The sequence below is a fragment of the Mauremys mutica genome, chromosome 8 (genome assembly GCF_020497125.1).
Source record: "Mauremys mutica isolate MM-2020 ecotype Southern chromosome 8, ASM2049712v1, whole genome shotgun sequence".
Classification (NCBI taxonomy): domain Eukaryota; kingdom Metazoa; phylum Chordata; order Testudines; family Geoemydidae; genus Mauremys; species Mauremys mutica.
In genome coordinates, this window is record NC_059079.1 from 20,381,408 (window position 1) to 20,398,137 (window position 16,730).

The following is a 16,730-nucleotide window of genomic DNA, read 5'->3' on the forward strand; positions in this document are numbered from 1 at the left end:
TGAGCATGCACAGGAAATCTCTCACATTGTTTAAGTGGGCATGTGTACTTTCCCAAGCTATTAGCTTGATAGCTACCAAACAGACACCAAGGGACACATTTTTAAACAGAGGCTCTAATACAGTGTCTGTAAAAATCACATTTACACCTATTGACATGCATTTTCATATGCTAGTTGGGTATCCAGAAATTTAATTACCCAGTTTGCATGTGAGAAGTAATGTTTTCTGCAGGGTAACAGATACACGTGCAAAGTTTTGCAGACTCAGTTCTAGAGGCCTGCTAGCAAACTTAGCATAGTGTCTGAGGGGACTCGTTGCCTTACAGTTAACAGCCTAGTAAATCCTTTGAAAAAAGGTTTTGCCAAGTACAAGAAGGACCTTAGCTAGAGGAAAAACATGAAACAAAATAAGAGATTACCTTGTTTCATCAACCAGCCTTCAAAACTTGTCTGACATTCCATAGGCCTGGAGCCAGCTAATCCATTTTTGACTCTCATGAAATTATGTGCTGGCTTTGCTCTCTTAAATTATGATTAAAACACTTCTGCAGATGGAAAACACATTAGTTTGAACTCTAAATTATCCCAGCCAGGGCTTTGTCAAGCCGGGCCTTAAAAACCCCTAAAGATGGAGATTCCACCACCTCCCTAGGTAACCCATTCCAGTGCTTCACCACCCTCCTAGTGAAATAGTGTTTCCTAATATCCAACCTAGACCTCCCCCACTGCAACTTGAGACCATTGCTCCTTGTACTGTCATCTGCCACCACTGAGAACAGCCTAGCTCCATTCTCTTTGGAACCCCCTTTCAGGTAGTTGAAGGCTGCTATCAAAACCGCCCTCACTCTTCTCTTCTGCAGACTAAATAAGTCCAGTTCCCTCAGCTTCTCCTCGTAAATCACGTGCCCCAGCATCCTAATCATTTTTGTTACCCTCTGTTGGACTCTCTCCAATTTGTCCACATCCTTTCTGTAGTGGGGGGCCCAAAATTGGATACAGTACTCCAGATGCGGCCTCACCAGTACCGAGTAGAGGGGAATAATCACTTCCCTTGATCTGTTGACAGTACTCCTATTAATGCAGCCCAATATGCTGTTAGCCTTCCTGGCAACAAGGGCACACTGTTGACATATCCAGCTTTTCGTCCACTGTAATCCCCAGGTCCTTTTCTGCAGAAATGCCACTTAGCCAGTTGGTCCCCAGCCTATAGCAGTGCATGAGATTCGCCCATCCCGAGTGCAGGACTCTGCACTTGTCCTTGTTGAACCTCATCAGATTTCTTTTGGCCCAATCCTACAATTTGTCTAGGTCACTCTGGACCCTATCCCTACCCTCCTAGTGTATCTACTTCTCCCCCTAGCTTAGTGTCATCCGTGAACTTGCTGAGGGTGCAACCCATCCCATCATCCAGATCATTAATGAAGATGTTGAACAAAACCAGCACTAGGATAGACCCCTGGGGCACTCCGCTTGATACTGGCTGCCAACTAGACATCGAGCCATTGATCTCTTCCTGTTGAGCCCGTCGATCAAGCCAGCTTTCTAGCCACTTTATAGTCCATTCATCCAATCCATACATTTTAAACTTGCAAGAATAGCGTGGGAGACCATATCAAAAGCTTGGCTAAAGTCAAGATATATCACGTCCACTGATTTCCCCATATCCACAAAATCAGTTCTCTCATCATAGAAGGCAATCTGATTGGTCAGGCATGACTTGCCCTTGGTGAATGCATGTTTACTGTTCCTGATCATACTTACTCCTCCAGTTATCAAGTATGCATTCCTGCCCTTCCCGCTCGTACACAAGGTCCTGCTGAAGGTCAGAAGAGATGGCACATCAATGATCTTGATAGCACCAGTGTGGCTGTGTCAACACTGGCTCACTACCTTTCTAGATCTGTTGGTGGACACACTTATAATTCTGCCCCTTATCCCGGACTTGATCACTCAGGACCACGGTCACCTCCAGCATCCCAATCTGGAGTCTCTCCACCTCACAGCATGGAAACTCTGTGGCTAAATCCTTTGGAACTCATGCTCAGACTCTGTTGGTGGGGGTCTCCTTGGCAGCAGGAAACCATCCACTAGAGCCACTTATTTGGCAAGTGGAAGAGATTCTTGATTTGGTCACTACGAAAGGGCCCTCAGCCTTTCCAGACATCAGTTCCCTCCATCTATTTACTACACCTGAAACAGCAAGGTCTGTTGGTGTCAATAAAGGTACACCTGGCCGACATGTTGGCTTTCCCTCCCAGTTTAGCTGGCCGGTCAGTTTTGGCTAACCCCATGGTTGGTTGCTTCTTCGAAGGACTAGATTGAATGTACTGCCAAGTAAGGCAGCCAATCCCCCCATGGGATCTCAACCTCGTGCTCTCAAGGCTGATGGGCCCTCCTTTTGAGCCCCTAGCAACATGCTGTCGCCTCTACTTTTCCTGGAAAGTAGTGTTTTTGGTGGCTATTACTTCAGCCAGGAGGGTGTCTGAGCTTAAGGCCTTGAATTCTGAGCCCCCCCACCCCCTATTTTTATAAGGACAAGGTACAGTTGTGTCCACACCCAGCTTTTCTCTGAAAGGTAGATTTGCAATTTCACGTGAACCAGGACATATTCCTTCCAGTGTTCTTCCCTAAGCCACATGCTAGCAACTGGGAACGAATGCTCCACTCCCTGGATGTCAGTGTTGGCTTTTTACATCGAACGGACAAAGCTGTTTTGGGAATTAACTCAACTCTTCGTTGCAATTGCAGAGCTAATAAAGGGGCTCCCTGTGTTGTCCCAAAAAATCTCCTCGTGCATCACAGCCTGTATTAGGGCATGCTATGACCTGGCAAAGATACCTGCCCCCATGCTGACGGCACACTTTGCAAGGGCACAGGCATCCTCAGCGGCATTCCTGGCACAAGTCGCCATCCATGATATATGGAGGGCAGACACATGGGTGTCGATTCATACATTTACATCACACTACGCCATTATGCAGCAGGCCAGAGATGATGCAGCATTTGGTAGAGCGGTGCTGCAGTCGGTGACCCACTGAACTCTGACCCCTCCTTCTAGGAGATGTTTGGGAATCAATCAGAGCCCTGGATCCTTTAAAGCGCCGTCGGAACCCTGCTGCTACCGCGCTATATGCGAACCCATGTTATATCGGGTCGCGTTATAGCGGGATAGAGGTGTACTAACATTTTGTTGCACTGTACCACAGTACTCGTAATGGATACAGCTCCAAATCTGTCAATGCTCACTATTTTATTTATTTCATGTTTCTCTCTTTTCCCTTATTACAATTTACATTAATTAAAAGTTGTAAACAAAAGAGAACTACTTCCCTGTAGCACACAAATTGGAGCTGTCATTCTAAACTTTACAGGTATGCTGCTGAATTTCCTTGCCAGCATCTATTTAGGCTAATTTATAGGAGGAGCAGTAGTGATACCTATAGTTAAGGTGGGGTCTAACATTTTCCATTTTAACCTATTTTCAGTTGTGTAACTTTCACTGAAATTATTCAGTGCTTGGTCTCTGCCTCAAATTGTTGTTTCAAGTTTTGAGCAGATCTGTTGCAACTGTGTCTGAGAATGGGACTGGTGAAAAATAGATCATTGTGCTTGTGTTTAAACACATTTCCTACCATATTTTTGAACCATTCTAGCACCTCGGAGGATTTGGGAGGAGGGGGGTTGTGTAAAGTTGAAATTTGTCAAGGATCTAGTTATAACATTAAAGTAGTACCTTTTGCTATCCTGGTGAAATTTTGTTCAGATTAGAGTGAGTTATATGCAGCAGGAAAATCACCATTTGTACATGCTCCATAGAATTAATTTTCTGAGTATTCCAGCTGCACTCAGAGTGCTCCCGGGCCCCATTGATGTGATCATGTAAGTAAAAACTGTAGCATAATGTAGACACACAAGGTGGTAGAATTAAAGTTGCACAAGGCAGCTTTCCTTGGCATTTCTTAACTTTTAAGTGCTTGACTTTGCAACATTCTTTTAACAGTTTTTAATTTTTTAATTTTATTATTTTTATGGAAGCTGATAAAAGTATTATCACATGCTGCCATTTTGTCATTCAGGCTGGGGCATAGAGCACAAAGATTGATAGTGGAGAGCAACAACGCTGGCTTTTCAAAAGGCTTTCAAATAATGTTACTATATGTATAGGCATTCTTTAAAAGCCTTTCGAAGAGTAATTTTCCCCTGGAGGTGCACTAGTGAGCAACAATGTACTATACCAAAAATGGGACAGCATCTATAAAAGACTTTTAAATGTTGCTCTTTTTCTTACCCACTTTATTCTTGAAATACAAACAAACAAAAAAACCCACCCTAATCCTTATACTTATTTTATTTTATTTGCTTGAGATGTATTTTATTTTCAGGGTGTGTATTGAGATGTGGGTGATTGTAACTGGCTACATATGTATTGTGCTATTGTCAAATGTTAGTTTAAAGAATCCTAAAGAATAAATGAACAGCATCCTGGATTTAGTTACTGGTTTAGTTTCGTCTGGCTGGTTCTGTATTTTTTAGCCCTTTCAGTATTCCAGTGGCTGAGTTGTTGAATGTCTCTAGGTTTTCCTATAGCTGGGCAGTCCCTTCTCATCCCTCTCTCCCCTCCCCAAATGTGTTGTGGGTTAAATACATCAGTAAAGTTCATATTAGGTATAGGGTTCTCTGGGGATGTTGTATGTGATTCACTTGTATCTAAGGAAGGTATGTTTTTGAAGCCTAAACAGACAATGCCCTCTCCCCGCCCCATTCTTGTTTGTAGCAGGAATTACTTTATTGCCTTGAGACTAGAGCTGGTCGAAATTGGAATTTCTGCTTCACAGGAGATTCTGACCTTTCAGCATTTGTTTTCAACCGAGTCAGACCAAAACCAAAAAAAGTCTAAATTTCTCATTTCCTGTGAAACAAAATGTACATAAATAATGCATTTTGGATTGGACAGAATTCTCCATTTTGAAAGGTTTTATTTTGATTTTGACTTTGTTTCTTTATTGTAATGTAATATAAAATAAATTTCTTAATGAAAAGTTGTTTTAAAAGCAAAAAAATGAAAACATTGCCTTCTGATAAGGTTGAAACAGTTGTATACAGTACAGTTGTAGCCGTGTTGGTCCCAGGATATTAGAGAGACATGGTGGGTGACCAATAAAAGATATTACCTCACCCACTTTGTCTCTCTACGGTTGAAACAGAATATTTCAACCTTATCAGAATGCCTTGTTCGTTTTTTTTCTAAATGAAATTTAATTAAAATCAACTTGGAAAGTTGATTTCAATGAAATGGCATTTTCTCACAAAATGTTACATTGGAAAATTTAAAACCAGAAGTCAGAATTCCTGGAATTCTCTGTCCACATGTGGAATCTGCATGCCCAGAAATTCAGGTAGTGGCATGTTACCAAACCAAAGAAGCTGCCAAAATGCTAACTAAACAGGGTTGATTTTTTTCTTTCAGAACTTTTTTCTTAGGAATTAATTTCTTCTTCTTTTTTTTTTTTTAAAGAAACAGTGTATTTTTGTGGAAAGTTTAATTTTTGAAATTTTCTTAATATTTTTCTAATGAGAAAAAAAGAAAACAAACAAAAAAAGCTTTTTTTCAAAACTGAAAACTTTTTAAACCCTCTCCCCCTCTTCCTTTCATAATATTTTAAGCCAGGCTTAAGTTTTTTTGGATTCTGGAGGTTGGGAGTACTGTTCCTGCCATTTTTCCAACTCCTTTCATACACATGCCCAGCACTTTAAATATTCCATCTTATCTCTTCTCAGTTGTCATGGCATAGGAGTTTGGAGTGGATGGGCGAGACAAGGGTGTAACACACTAGATCGTGGGCCTTACAGCAGGGTGAGGAAAAGATTGCTAATTGAACGATTTTGCACTGGATTTGAGATTTGGCCGTCAGTGTTCCCATTTTTTTTAGAAAATATCTTCCTCCCAACCCACATTCCTGCCCTTTCCCCCAAGTTTGCTGGTTTAGACTGAGTAGCCTCAGTGAAACAGTGATGCATGTAACCTAACAGGCGAGCAGGTTCTTTCACAGTATTCTTTTCAGCACAGATTCTGACCTAGTTATACTCACATGGGGCCTTTTTAAACATGACTAATTAAAATTTACTTTTTTTTTTTTAAAGGAACGCACTACGTGAAAAACCTTGAGTCAAAATGATCGCTACCTAGACATCTGCAGCTACAGGAACTATTAGCAAGTAGATACTGCATTATTTTGCTCTTTATAAGTATTTATTTAAAAATTAACAATATTTTTGCAGTCATATCTGTTTAATTGTGAAATGGTGCTTGGCAGTGCTTGATAAACATTATCATTTTAATATTTAAACAGAGGGGAGAAAACATTAATGATTAATTTTAATAAAAGAATTGATAACATCATTTTAGTGCTATATAATATATGACGTGTCTCTTTCTGTGTTGCAGGATGTTAAGTTTCAACTTCTTTCAAGACATCGCTGCTTATTTTAATCTTAATTTTACTCTTTCTTACTATTTAAACCCAGTTAAATCCACTGAAGTCATTGGAGCTATTCCCAGGTTTATATCTGTATAACTGAGAGTAAATTTTTTCTCTGTATCAATTACTATTTCTCAGATCAGATCTGAGAAGACACATTTTGTGGAAGAGAGTAAGAAATATCTTTAAGTACATAAATACCAACAGGATCACCTCTGAAATGCCCACAAATGCTCATTTTGCAATGATATGCTTTTTTCACTTGGCTAGTAAACATTAAATATATTTTGAAAGGTTAAGCTTTAATAAATCTCAGTGCAGACAAACACTACCAACATACTAAAAGGGTTTGCTTTATTTTTATCATTACTTCATGACATTTTCAAGGAGTGAAATATGAGGGATTATTAGAGAACATATGACATTTGGATGAGTAGGAATAAGTGAATTAGGAAACTACCGCATTGAACAATAAGCAAGAATATGTGACAGTTTGTCAGAAAAACCTTTTCAATTATCTTTATTGGATCCTGGTAATATGTTTAGACTTATTTTTCGTGCAGTTATATTTTTTTTCTTTCTGAAATGTGATCTGTGTGCTGTGATAATTATCTAAGGCCTGGTCTACACTAGGACTTTAATTCGAATTTAGCAGCGTTAATTCGAACTAACCGCTCAACCGTCCACACCAGGAAGCCATTTAATTCAAACTAGAGGGCTCTTTAGTTCGAATTTGGTACTCCACCCCGACAGGTGGAGTAACGCTAAATTCGACATGGCTAGCTCGAATTAGGCTAGGTGTGGATGCAAATCGAACTTAGTAGCTCCGGGAGCTATCCCACAGTGCACCACTCTGTTGACGCTCTGGACAGCAGTCCGAGCTTGGATTCTCTGACCAGCCACACAGGAAATGACCCGGGAAAATTTGAATTCATTTTCCTGTCTGGGCACTTTGAATCTGACGTCCTGGCTGGACATCGGGGCGAGCTCCGCAGCACCTGCAACGATGCAGAGCTCTCCAGCAGAGGAGTCCGGCCAATCCAAGAATAGAAAGAGGTCCCCAGCATGGACAGACCGGGAAGTCCTGAATCTGATCGGTGTGTGGGGCGAGGAGTCTGTGCTGTCGGAGCTGCGCTCCAGCAAGCGGAATGCAAAGACCTTCGAGAAGGTCTCCAAAGCAATGATAGAGAAAGGATACAGCCGGGATGCAATGCAGTGCCGCGTGAAAATCAAGGACCTGAGACAAGGCTACCAAAAAGTCAGAGCGGCAAACGGACGCTCCGGAGCCCAGCCCCAGACATGCCGCTTCTACGAGGCACTGCATGCCATTCTAGGTGGGTCTGCCACCACTGCCCCACCAGTGACCGTGGACTCAGTGGATGGCATAGTGAACCTGGACAGTTCCTCCTCGATGTTCGCCGATGTGGAAGATGAGGAAGGGTCTGTGGAGGACGGCGCAGGCGACAGCCAACACAATACCACTTTCCCTGACAGCCAGGATCTCTTCATCACCCTCACAGAGATCCCCTACCAACCCTCCCCGGCCGTTAACCCGGACTCTGAATCAGGGGAAGGATCAGGCGGTAAGTGCTATAAACATGTAAACATTTATTTTTTATAAAACAGGTATAAAAAAATAGAAATACTATATATAAAATTTTCAATGAAAAACTATATGAAAAGTAGGTCCACACATATAGGGATTGAACAATAATCCTCCAGGGACAATTCAAGAAAGGTCTCATTTAGGTCCTCGAAAAGCCTCCGCAGGAGGTTCCTGGGGAGAGGTGCCTTGTTGGGTGCTCCGTGGAAGCACACTCTTCCGCGCCAGGACATCCTTATGTAGATGGGAATCATCGCCTCCACAAGCATGGCCGCATATGGTCCTGGTCTCTGCAGGGCTTCCCTTAGCATCCGCTCTTTGTGACTCCGAGGGACCCGCATCAGGGTGATCTCGTTCATGAAATGCTGCATCTAATTAGGGCAATTAGTGTATTGTTACTGTTGTGAATGGTTGACTTTTACTTTGCATAACAATGACCCTCGCTTAACAGCCACGTGTTGTAGGCCACATAGGAAAAGCATACATTGATCTTTCCCGTGCACTGGCGGGAGTGGCTGGAAAAGGGTCAGAGTATATGATTTCCAGATTGCCTTTAGCGGGAGGGCACAGCTATCCATTAACTGATAAGCAGAATGTACTGTAAGGCTTACCAGGACTGTCTGCTAGACGGATTCAGCTGTCTCTCCCCACTTGTCCGCTCTCCTGTGCAATGCCGCAGCCAATGAGAGCGTATTCCGAAATCTCGAACTTGTCCTGAGATCTCGTGAGACTTGTTGCCCTGTATGGTCTTGTTCAGAGAAACTGACTAGACTGTGTTCACTGTTCGCAAACATGTATCTGTTCAAGGAAATCAGTTACTTTTCCCATCACACAGCTTCGGCTCTTTCCCGGACTGCCCCGGCATCCCCCTCGCAGAGGCTGGCGCAGATTAGGCGGCGAAAGAAAAAGACTCGGGACGAGATGTTTGCGGAACTGATGGCCTGCTCCAGAGCCGAGGCGGCAGAGCAGAGACAGTGGAGGGAGACCCTATGTCAACAGCATCGCACACACATCGAACGGGAGGATAGGTGGCGGCAGGAAGACCAGCAGGCGACTCAAACGTTGCTTGGGCTAATGAGGGAGCAAACGGACACGCTCCGGCGCCTTGTTGATGTTCTGCAGGACCGCAGGCAGGAGGACAGAGCCCCCCTGCAGTGTATCTGCAACCGCCCTCCCCCGCCAAGAAGTCCTGCCCCCCCCAACCCAAAAGTACAAGACAGAGGGGTGGTAGGGGCCGTGAGAACTGTCACTGCACCACTGCATAGCGCTAATGTACCACACACCTCTCACGCTATACATTTGTAGAAGTGCTTCCCTTACAGGCTCACCCAGTCCCAAATCCAAGTTTCATCCCCCCACTGTGTATTAGATTATTAAAAGCTGTTTGCTGTTATTCACTGTTTCGGTCACGTCTTTCGTGTCAGAGGATTTTTTTTTTGTATGGGGGCGGGAGGGGATTTATAATTGCACGATATAGCCTACATTACCAGGGTACAGACTTGGGGGCATGATCAACTGCAGGGCACACACACACTGCAGTCAGTAGGCACCAGGGTCACTCTGTGTGGTGTATGCTGCCCCGGGTCATTCTGTGATGTGTATGCTTGTCCAGGGTCCTAGCGCCTGCCACCCCCTTAATGTTAAGGCACGCTGCCCTTACCATGCACTTCCACTGTAGCAACGAGCCTCTCCGCTGCCCTGAGCCCCAGCAAGAGCCCTCATCCACGGACAGATACTCACCCTTCCCCCACACCCCTCACCCCTTCCTACGCCCAAACCCGCAGCCCACTGCCGTCATCCAAACCCCTATCCAAAGAAGGCACCACTCGCCCCTTCCTGCAAATCCACCCCTTCCTGCAATCCCTCCCCTTGATGCACAACCACTTGCAACCGTCCCCCACCCCAGAGACCTATGTAGGAGCAGGAGGATGTCATTCCTCTATGGAACAAGCGGTCTGTACATCAGTGCACACCGTGCCCAGCACAGTATGCGTCCATGTTTCAGCAACTGAACAGAAATGCAAAGTAAAACAAAGATTTATTAATAATGAGTGTAACAATTAATTTGCTTTAAAACGTGCTTTGGAAGTGGGGGAAACTTGGAGAACGGGGTATGTAACCGCAGATCGAAATCGACACATACAGACACAGGCCCAGGGTCAGTTTCTCTTGAAAGCAAGTGGAGAGTCATAGGTTACCCTGCTCTCCGAGGAAACTAGCTTTCAAAGCCTCCCGGATACACAGCACTTCCCGCTGGGATATTCTCTCGGCACGGGTGTCTGGCTGAGCGTAAACTGCAGCCAGGCGATTTGCCTCAACCTCCCATCCGGACAAAAAGGTCTCGCCCTTGCTCTCACAGAGATTGTGGAGCACACAGCAAGCAGCAATAACTATGGGGATATTCTTTTCGCTGATGTCCGAGCGAGTCAGTAAGCTCCGCCATCTCCCCTTGAGACGTCCGAAAGCACACTCCACCACCATTCTGCACTTGCTCAGCCGGTAGTTTAAGAGTTCCTTCTCTCTGTCCAAGGCGCCTGTATAGGGCTTCATGAGCCAGGGCATTAGCGGGTAGGCTGGGTCCCCGAGGATCACTGTAGGCATCTGCACATCCCCAACCGTTACTTTGTGGTCCGGGAAGAAAGTACCTGCCTGGAGGCGTCTAAACAGACCAGAGTTCCTGAACACACGCGCGTCATGAACCTTGCCTGCCCACCCAACGAAGATGTTGGTAAAACGTCCCCTATGGTCTACCAGTGCTTGCAGCACCATAGAAAAGTAGCCCTTTCGGTTAATGTACTCGCTGGCCTGGTGGGCTGGTGCCAGGATAGGGATGTGAGTCCCATCTATAGCCCCACCGCAGTTTGGGAATCCCATCGCGGCGAAGCCATCTATGATGTCCTGGACGTTTCCCAGAGTCACTACCTTTGAGAGAAGTTGCTCAACGATTGCGTGGGCTACTTCAATCACAGCAACCCCCACGGTAGATTTGCCGACGCCAAAGTGGTTCGCTACTGACCGGTAGCTGTCTGGCGTTGCAAGTTTCCAGAGGGCTATGGCCAGTCGCTTCTGCACACTCAGGGCTGCTCGCATCCGGGTGTCCTGGCGCTTCAGGGCAGGGGACAGCAAGTCACAGAGTTCAAGGAAAGTGCCCTTACGCATCCTGAAGTTTCGCAGCCACTGTGATTCATCCCAGACCTGCAGCACTATGCGGTCCCACCAGTCCGTGCTTGTTTCCCGGGCCCAGAATCGCCGTTCCACACCATGAACTTGACCCATTGCCACCATGATCTCCACGGCGCGGCGTACCCTGCTTTGTGAGAGGTCTGCGCCACTCTGTGACTTCCTGTCCTCACCGCGCTGACGGAGCCTCCTTGCCCGATTTCTCAGCAGCTGACTGTGGAAGAGGTGGACGATAAGGTGCGAGGAGTTGACAACGGCCATAAGTGCAGCGATGATCGCAGCGGGCTCCATGCTCGCAGTGCTGTGGCGTACGCGCTGTAACTGACAAGAGAAGGGCGCGAACAGATTTCCCGCCGGAGCTTTCAGGGAGGGAGGGCGTGATTGACGGTTCAATGATGACAGTTACCCAAAACCACCCTCGACACATTTTTTCCCCCAGCAGGCATTGGGGGCTCTACCCAGCATTCCAATGGGCAGCGGGGACTGCGGGAACTGTGAGATAGCTTCCCACAGTGCACCGCTTCCAAAGTCGACGCCAGCCCCGTTACTGTGGACTCAGAAATTCGAATTAGTGTATTTACTGTGGATACACAAATTCGACTTCATAAGGTCGAATCCACAAATTCGACTTAAGTAGATTCGAAATAGTCTTGTAGTGTAGACAAGGCCTAAGTGGCAGCATCGGTATGTCTTTACCTCATCTTAAAGTTTTTAATTTTCAAAAACTTGAAGAATTTGTAGAATTAGCCCAAGGATGAATTTGGCCAAATAGCTGTAGTTCAAATGTCCTGTAATCCAAACTGTGAAAAATGGGTAATCTAAGAAAATATGATAAAGTTTTGTACTCAAACATAAACTCTAGATACAGTGGAAACTTTTGTGTCAGATGACAAAATATACATACTGCATTTTTAGTATTAAAGTTTAGTATTAAATATTAAATTTCGCAAAGGGAATTCCTCTAGTGGTAAACTTCTATATAGGCTTGAAAAATCAGATTAACTTTGGAAACATGTCTTGGCTATATAATGACGGCTATATAAAGAGACTGGGCCAGATTCTCAACTGTTGTAAATCGGCCTAGCCTACTGCAGTTAATGAAGTTCTGCTGATTTATGCTAGTTTGTCGAACCAGTTTCATGTCTATGAAATGTAACTGAAGCTGTATAATCTACTCCCAGTGAGGTACTTCCTTTTTTTAAAATAAAACATTAAGTTCTCCTAATTCCATGCCTGGACTTTTTAGTTAGGCTCCACCAACAAGTCAGATGTCCTGTATTGAGGGATCTGCTGCCACCATCATCACACTTCATAGTTAGGCCTTGCCCAGTGAACCTGACATCAGGATGAAATTCTGGCTCCACTGAAGTCAATGGCATTGGGTAACTCCACTTAATTCAGAAGAGAGAGTGAACAGCCTCTTGGATATAGTTAACTCCACTCGCATCTCAGTGTAAGTTAGGCAATATCTGACCCTGTATTGCTCTTAGCAGAACTTTGACAGTTGCTTTTGCAATTGAGAATGGAATTGCATTTTTAGGCTTGCCTATCAACACTTAGATGATATGGCCACACTTTACACTGCTTTGCACCTTATGGACCTGATTCTCCATTGCATTACTTCAGGTTTAGATTGATGTAACTCCAATGGCTAGAACAAGCCTAAAACTGGAGTAATTCATTTGTGAATCAGGCCCAGAGCTGTCATTACATTTATGCAAAGTGGATGTAAAACACTAACATCCTGCGTATCCCTTTTTCATTCATTTTGCACAAGAGTAAATGACTACACACAAAGTGTGAGGCAGTGCGTAATCAAGCCTCCTATTCCTCAGCCTTAGGGCAAGATCTAACAGAGCTAGGGCAATTTGCACCAGCTACGCTGAGCTTATCAAGAGTTTTTGTATAAGCTATTCTGTTTAATATGCAGAACATGACAGTTCATTTTATGAAGCAATACAAATTCAACCTGCAACTATATAGATAGTTATTTTACCATTCATCTGTATACTTTATCTTGGATCAGATGAAATTATTTATAATTAGAGAAACAAAATAAGAAAGATGAAATATCATGGGCATCCTTCTCCTTCTGAAAGTGGAGGAGGAATCCAGGGAACCTGTGAAATAACTTAGGCCTTAATCTTGTGAGTTACAATGTCTATGGGTCTCAGGATAGGAACAAGGATCTGCCACTACACCGGGGTGGGCAAACTTTTTGGCCTGAAGGCCACATCTGGGTGGGGAAACTGCATGCAGGGCCATGAATGTAGGGCTGGGGCAGGTGATTGGGGTGCGGAAGGGAGTGTGGAGTGTGGGAGGGGGTGCAATGTGCAGGAAGGGGCTCAGGGCAAGAGCAAGGGGTGCAGAAGGAGTGTGGGATGTATGAGGGGCTCAGGGCTGGGAGTACGGAATGTGGGAGGGGGCTCAGGGCAGGGGGTTGGGGTGCAGGGAGGGGTGTGGAGTATGGGGGGCTCACAGCAGCGGGTTGGGGGCTAATGGCAGGGGTTTGGGATGCAGGAGGGGTGCGGGGTGTGACGAGGGCTCAGGGCAGGGGGTTGGGGGCTCAGGGCAGGGGGTTGAGTTGCAGGAGGGGTGTGGCAAGGGACTCAGGGGGTTGGGGTGCAGGAGGGGTGAGGCAGGGGGTTGGAGGAGGAGTTCAGGGTGTGGGCTCCCCCTGTGCTTCCTCCCCCAAAGTTCCCGTTGGTTGCGGTTCCCCATCCCTGGCCAATGGGAGCCGCGGGTGGTAGTGCCTGCAGGCGAGGGCAGTGCGCGGAGGCCTCTGCTGGCACTCCCCTCCCCCCCACCTTCCCTAGGGGCTTTCGGGGGCGGGGTGCCGGATGCTTCCAGGAGCAGCCAGGGCAGGCAGGCAGCCTGCCTTAGCCCCATGGTGCCACAAGGGTGTCAATCCCACAGGCTGGATCCAAAGCCCTGATGGGCTGGATCCGGCCTGCGGGCCGTAGTTTGCCCATCCCTGCTCTACACTGTAACTTGTAGGGGGTGTGTGTCTGTGGGTGTGTTTGTGTGAGACTTTTTATCAAAATACATCTAAAGAAATATTGATGACTGTGTATTATGTGAAATATAAATGTACTATTAGACATGTGTAGGACCTTTCCAAATTCATGGTCCATTTTGGTCAATTTCACAGTTGTAGGATTTTAAAAATCATAAATTTCATGATTTCAACTATTTAAATCTGAAATTTCATGGTGTTATAACTGTAAGGGTTCTGACCCAAAAAGGAGTTGTGGGGAGGTTGCAAGGTTATTATGGGGGGTTGCGGTACTGTTACCCTTACTTCTGCGCTGCTGCTGGTGACTGCTCTGCCTTCAGATCTGGACAGCTGGAGAAAGGTAGCTGTTGGCCAGGAGCCCAGCTCTGAAGGTAGAGCCACCACCAGTAGTTGCACAGAAGTAAGGATGGCACGGGATGGTATTACCACCATTATTTCTGCACTGCTGCCTGCAGAGCTGAGCCCTCAGTCAGCAGCCGCCACTCTCCAGTTGCCCAGTTCTGAAGGCAGCAGCACAGAAGTAAGAGTGGAATTGTACGGTATTGCCACCCTTACTTCTGTGCCGCTGCTGGCAGAGTGCTGATTTCAGAGCTAGGCACCCAGCCAACAGCCACCACTCTCCTGCCGCCCAGATCTGAAGGCAGCACAGAAGTAAGGGTGGCAATACTGCGACCCCCCTAAAATAACCTTGTGATCCCCTTGCAACTCCCTTTTGGGTTAGGATCCATTTTGAGAAATGCTGGTCTCCTCCATGAAATCTGTATAGTATAGGGTAAAACACTCATGAGCGACGCAGTTATACTGACTGAACTCCCAGTGTAGAGAGCAATGTATTGATGGGAGGGCTTCTAGCTACTGCCTCTCAGGGAGGTGGAATACCTATACCCAACAGGAGAAGCTCTCCCATGCTGTGAATGTAGACAAGCACTCAGTACAGTAGAACCTCAGAGTTACGGACACCTCAGGAATGGAAGTTGTCCATAACTCTGAAATGTTCGTGACTCTGAACATAACGCAGCTCTGATTCCAGCAGTTAACACTCCGGGCCAGGTTCTGGAGGCAGCTAGACAGCTTCCTTGCAGGGTGGAAGGGGGGATGGTGGTGAAAACAGTGCAACCCCAGGGGTGGGCAGGAGAACAGTACCACCCCCCCGGTCTATGGAGAGGAGATGAAAACAGCACTCATGGCTTACAGGAAAGCAGCCAGGATCTAATGCTGTTCCTGCGCCGTCTGCCTTGGACTGGCAGCAGGGGCTCACAGCTTTGCCTGCAAAGCTCAGCATCTTCAATTCCTAGTTGTAAGTGGGTGCCCTGGGGTAGCCCAGATGTGCCTACCTTTAAGATGCGATATAGGCCCCGTACAGTTTTTGGTGTCTCTGCTGCTGCCTGATTGGTTACTTTTCACCTGGTGTCCAGTTGACTGGTCAGTCCGTAATTCTGGTGTTCCTATCTTTGAGGTTCTACTGTATTATGAGATCAACTGCTTTTCACCATAAAGGGGCCTTGAAGGGGAATCTAACTTTGATTTAGGCCCTTTTTTGTTGCTTGATAAAAGAAGGCCTGACTGTTTGTTTTCCACTTCCTACCAAAAAAAACAAACAAAAAAACCCTGCATATTTTAATATTGCGTATTCATATCTTGTCTATAGTGTGTTTAGCAGACAAATATCACCACTTACTTCAAGCAAGTAAAACACAACACATGAGGATGTGCTTTTTATTTAGAATTTTTATTACACTCTATTAAAACAATATATACATTTTAAAGTGTATGGTTACTTGCAAAATTAGAGCTGATCCAATTTCAGATTTTGAACAACTCCCTACATTTTGATGTGGATTGGTGTGTAGTATTAATTATACATAAATGAGCCAATGTATTATGCCAGTCTTGGATTCTGATGACATATTGTTAGTTTATCAGAGATAGAGTCAAACTTTTATAGTAACCTCAACCACACTTGTAAGTTTGCACTCAGTTGTATACACACAATATTTTTATCTATTCAAAACCCCAAATCTGCACTCCAAATATTTGCACATGCCATATGAGTGGATGTGTGTAAATGCACAAGCTTGGGGGAGGGATTGCACTTCAGAATTATGGATATACATTTAAAGGCTACTTACGTGCATATAACAATGTGTAGTCCTATTTTGTGTAATTTTTTAAAAATTGCTGAAACAGTGCCATAGGAGGTTAGCTGTAGCACACTTCAAGGGATCTCCCAACAAGCTGAAAAAATTTCATACATTGATTTGTTAAACTGATTGTTTCAAAACTGTCCCTTTAAAAAGGAAAGAAATAATTAAAGCAAGTTTGAGGGTACAATTTGTTCCATAAATCAGTAGGGATTTCTGCTTCGTAGATCAGAATGGCATTTATAGTAGCTGAATTTAAATCCAGAAGACAGTTATTTTGTTTGATGCGTTCCATCTTGTCTATATCATAA

The 16,730-nt window shown here is 45.1% G+C and overlaps 1 protein-coding gene and 1 long non-coding RNA gene across 2 annotated transcripts in view; one reads left to right on the plus strand and one right to left on the minus strand.

Annotated features, from left to right (window-relative positions):
• Nucleotides 1-15,703, minus strand: part of LOC123376687 — a 41,845-nt gene extending 26,142 nt beyond the window's left edge. Inside the window, exon 1 of the long non-coding RNA XR_006581895.1 lies at nt 15,613-15,703. This is a non-coding gene — a long non-coding RNA (uncharacterized LOC123376687). The remainder of the gene's footprint in view (nt 1-15,612) is intronic.
• The window catches only part of LRRC7 (leucine rich repeat containing 7), a 352,531-nt gene that overhangs the window by 83,755 nt on the left and 252,046 nt on the right, over nt 1-16,730 (plus strand). The window contains exon 3 of the mRNA XM_045028890.1: nt 6,142-6,216. Coding sequence (XP_044884825.1) covers nt 6,216 — 1 coding nt within the window. The 5' untranslated portion in view covers nt 6,142-6,215. The remainder of the gene's footprint in view (nt 1-6,141; nt 6,217-16,730) is intronic.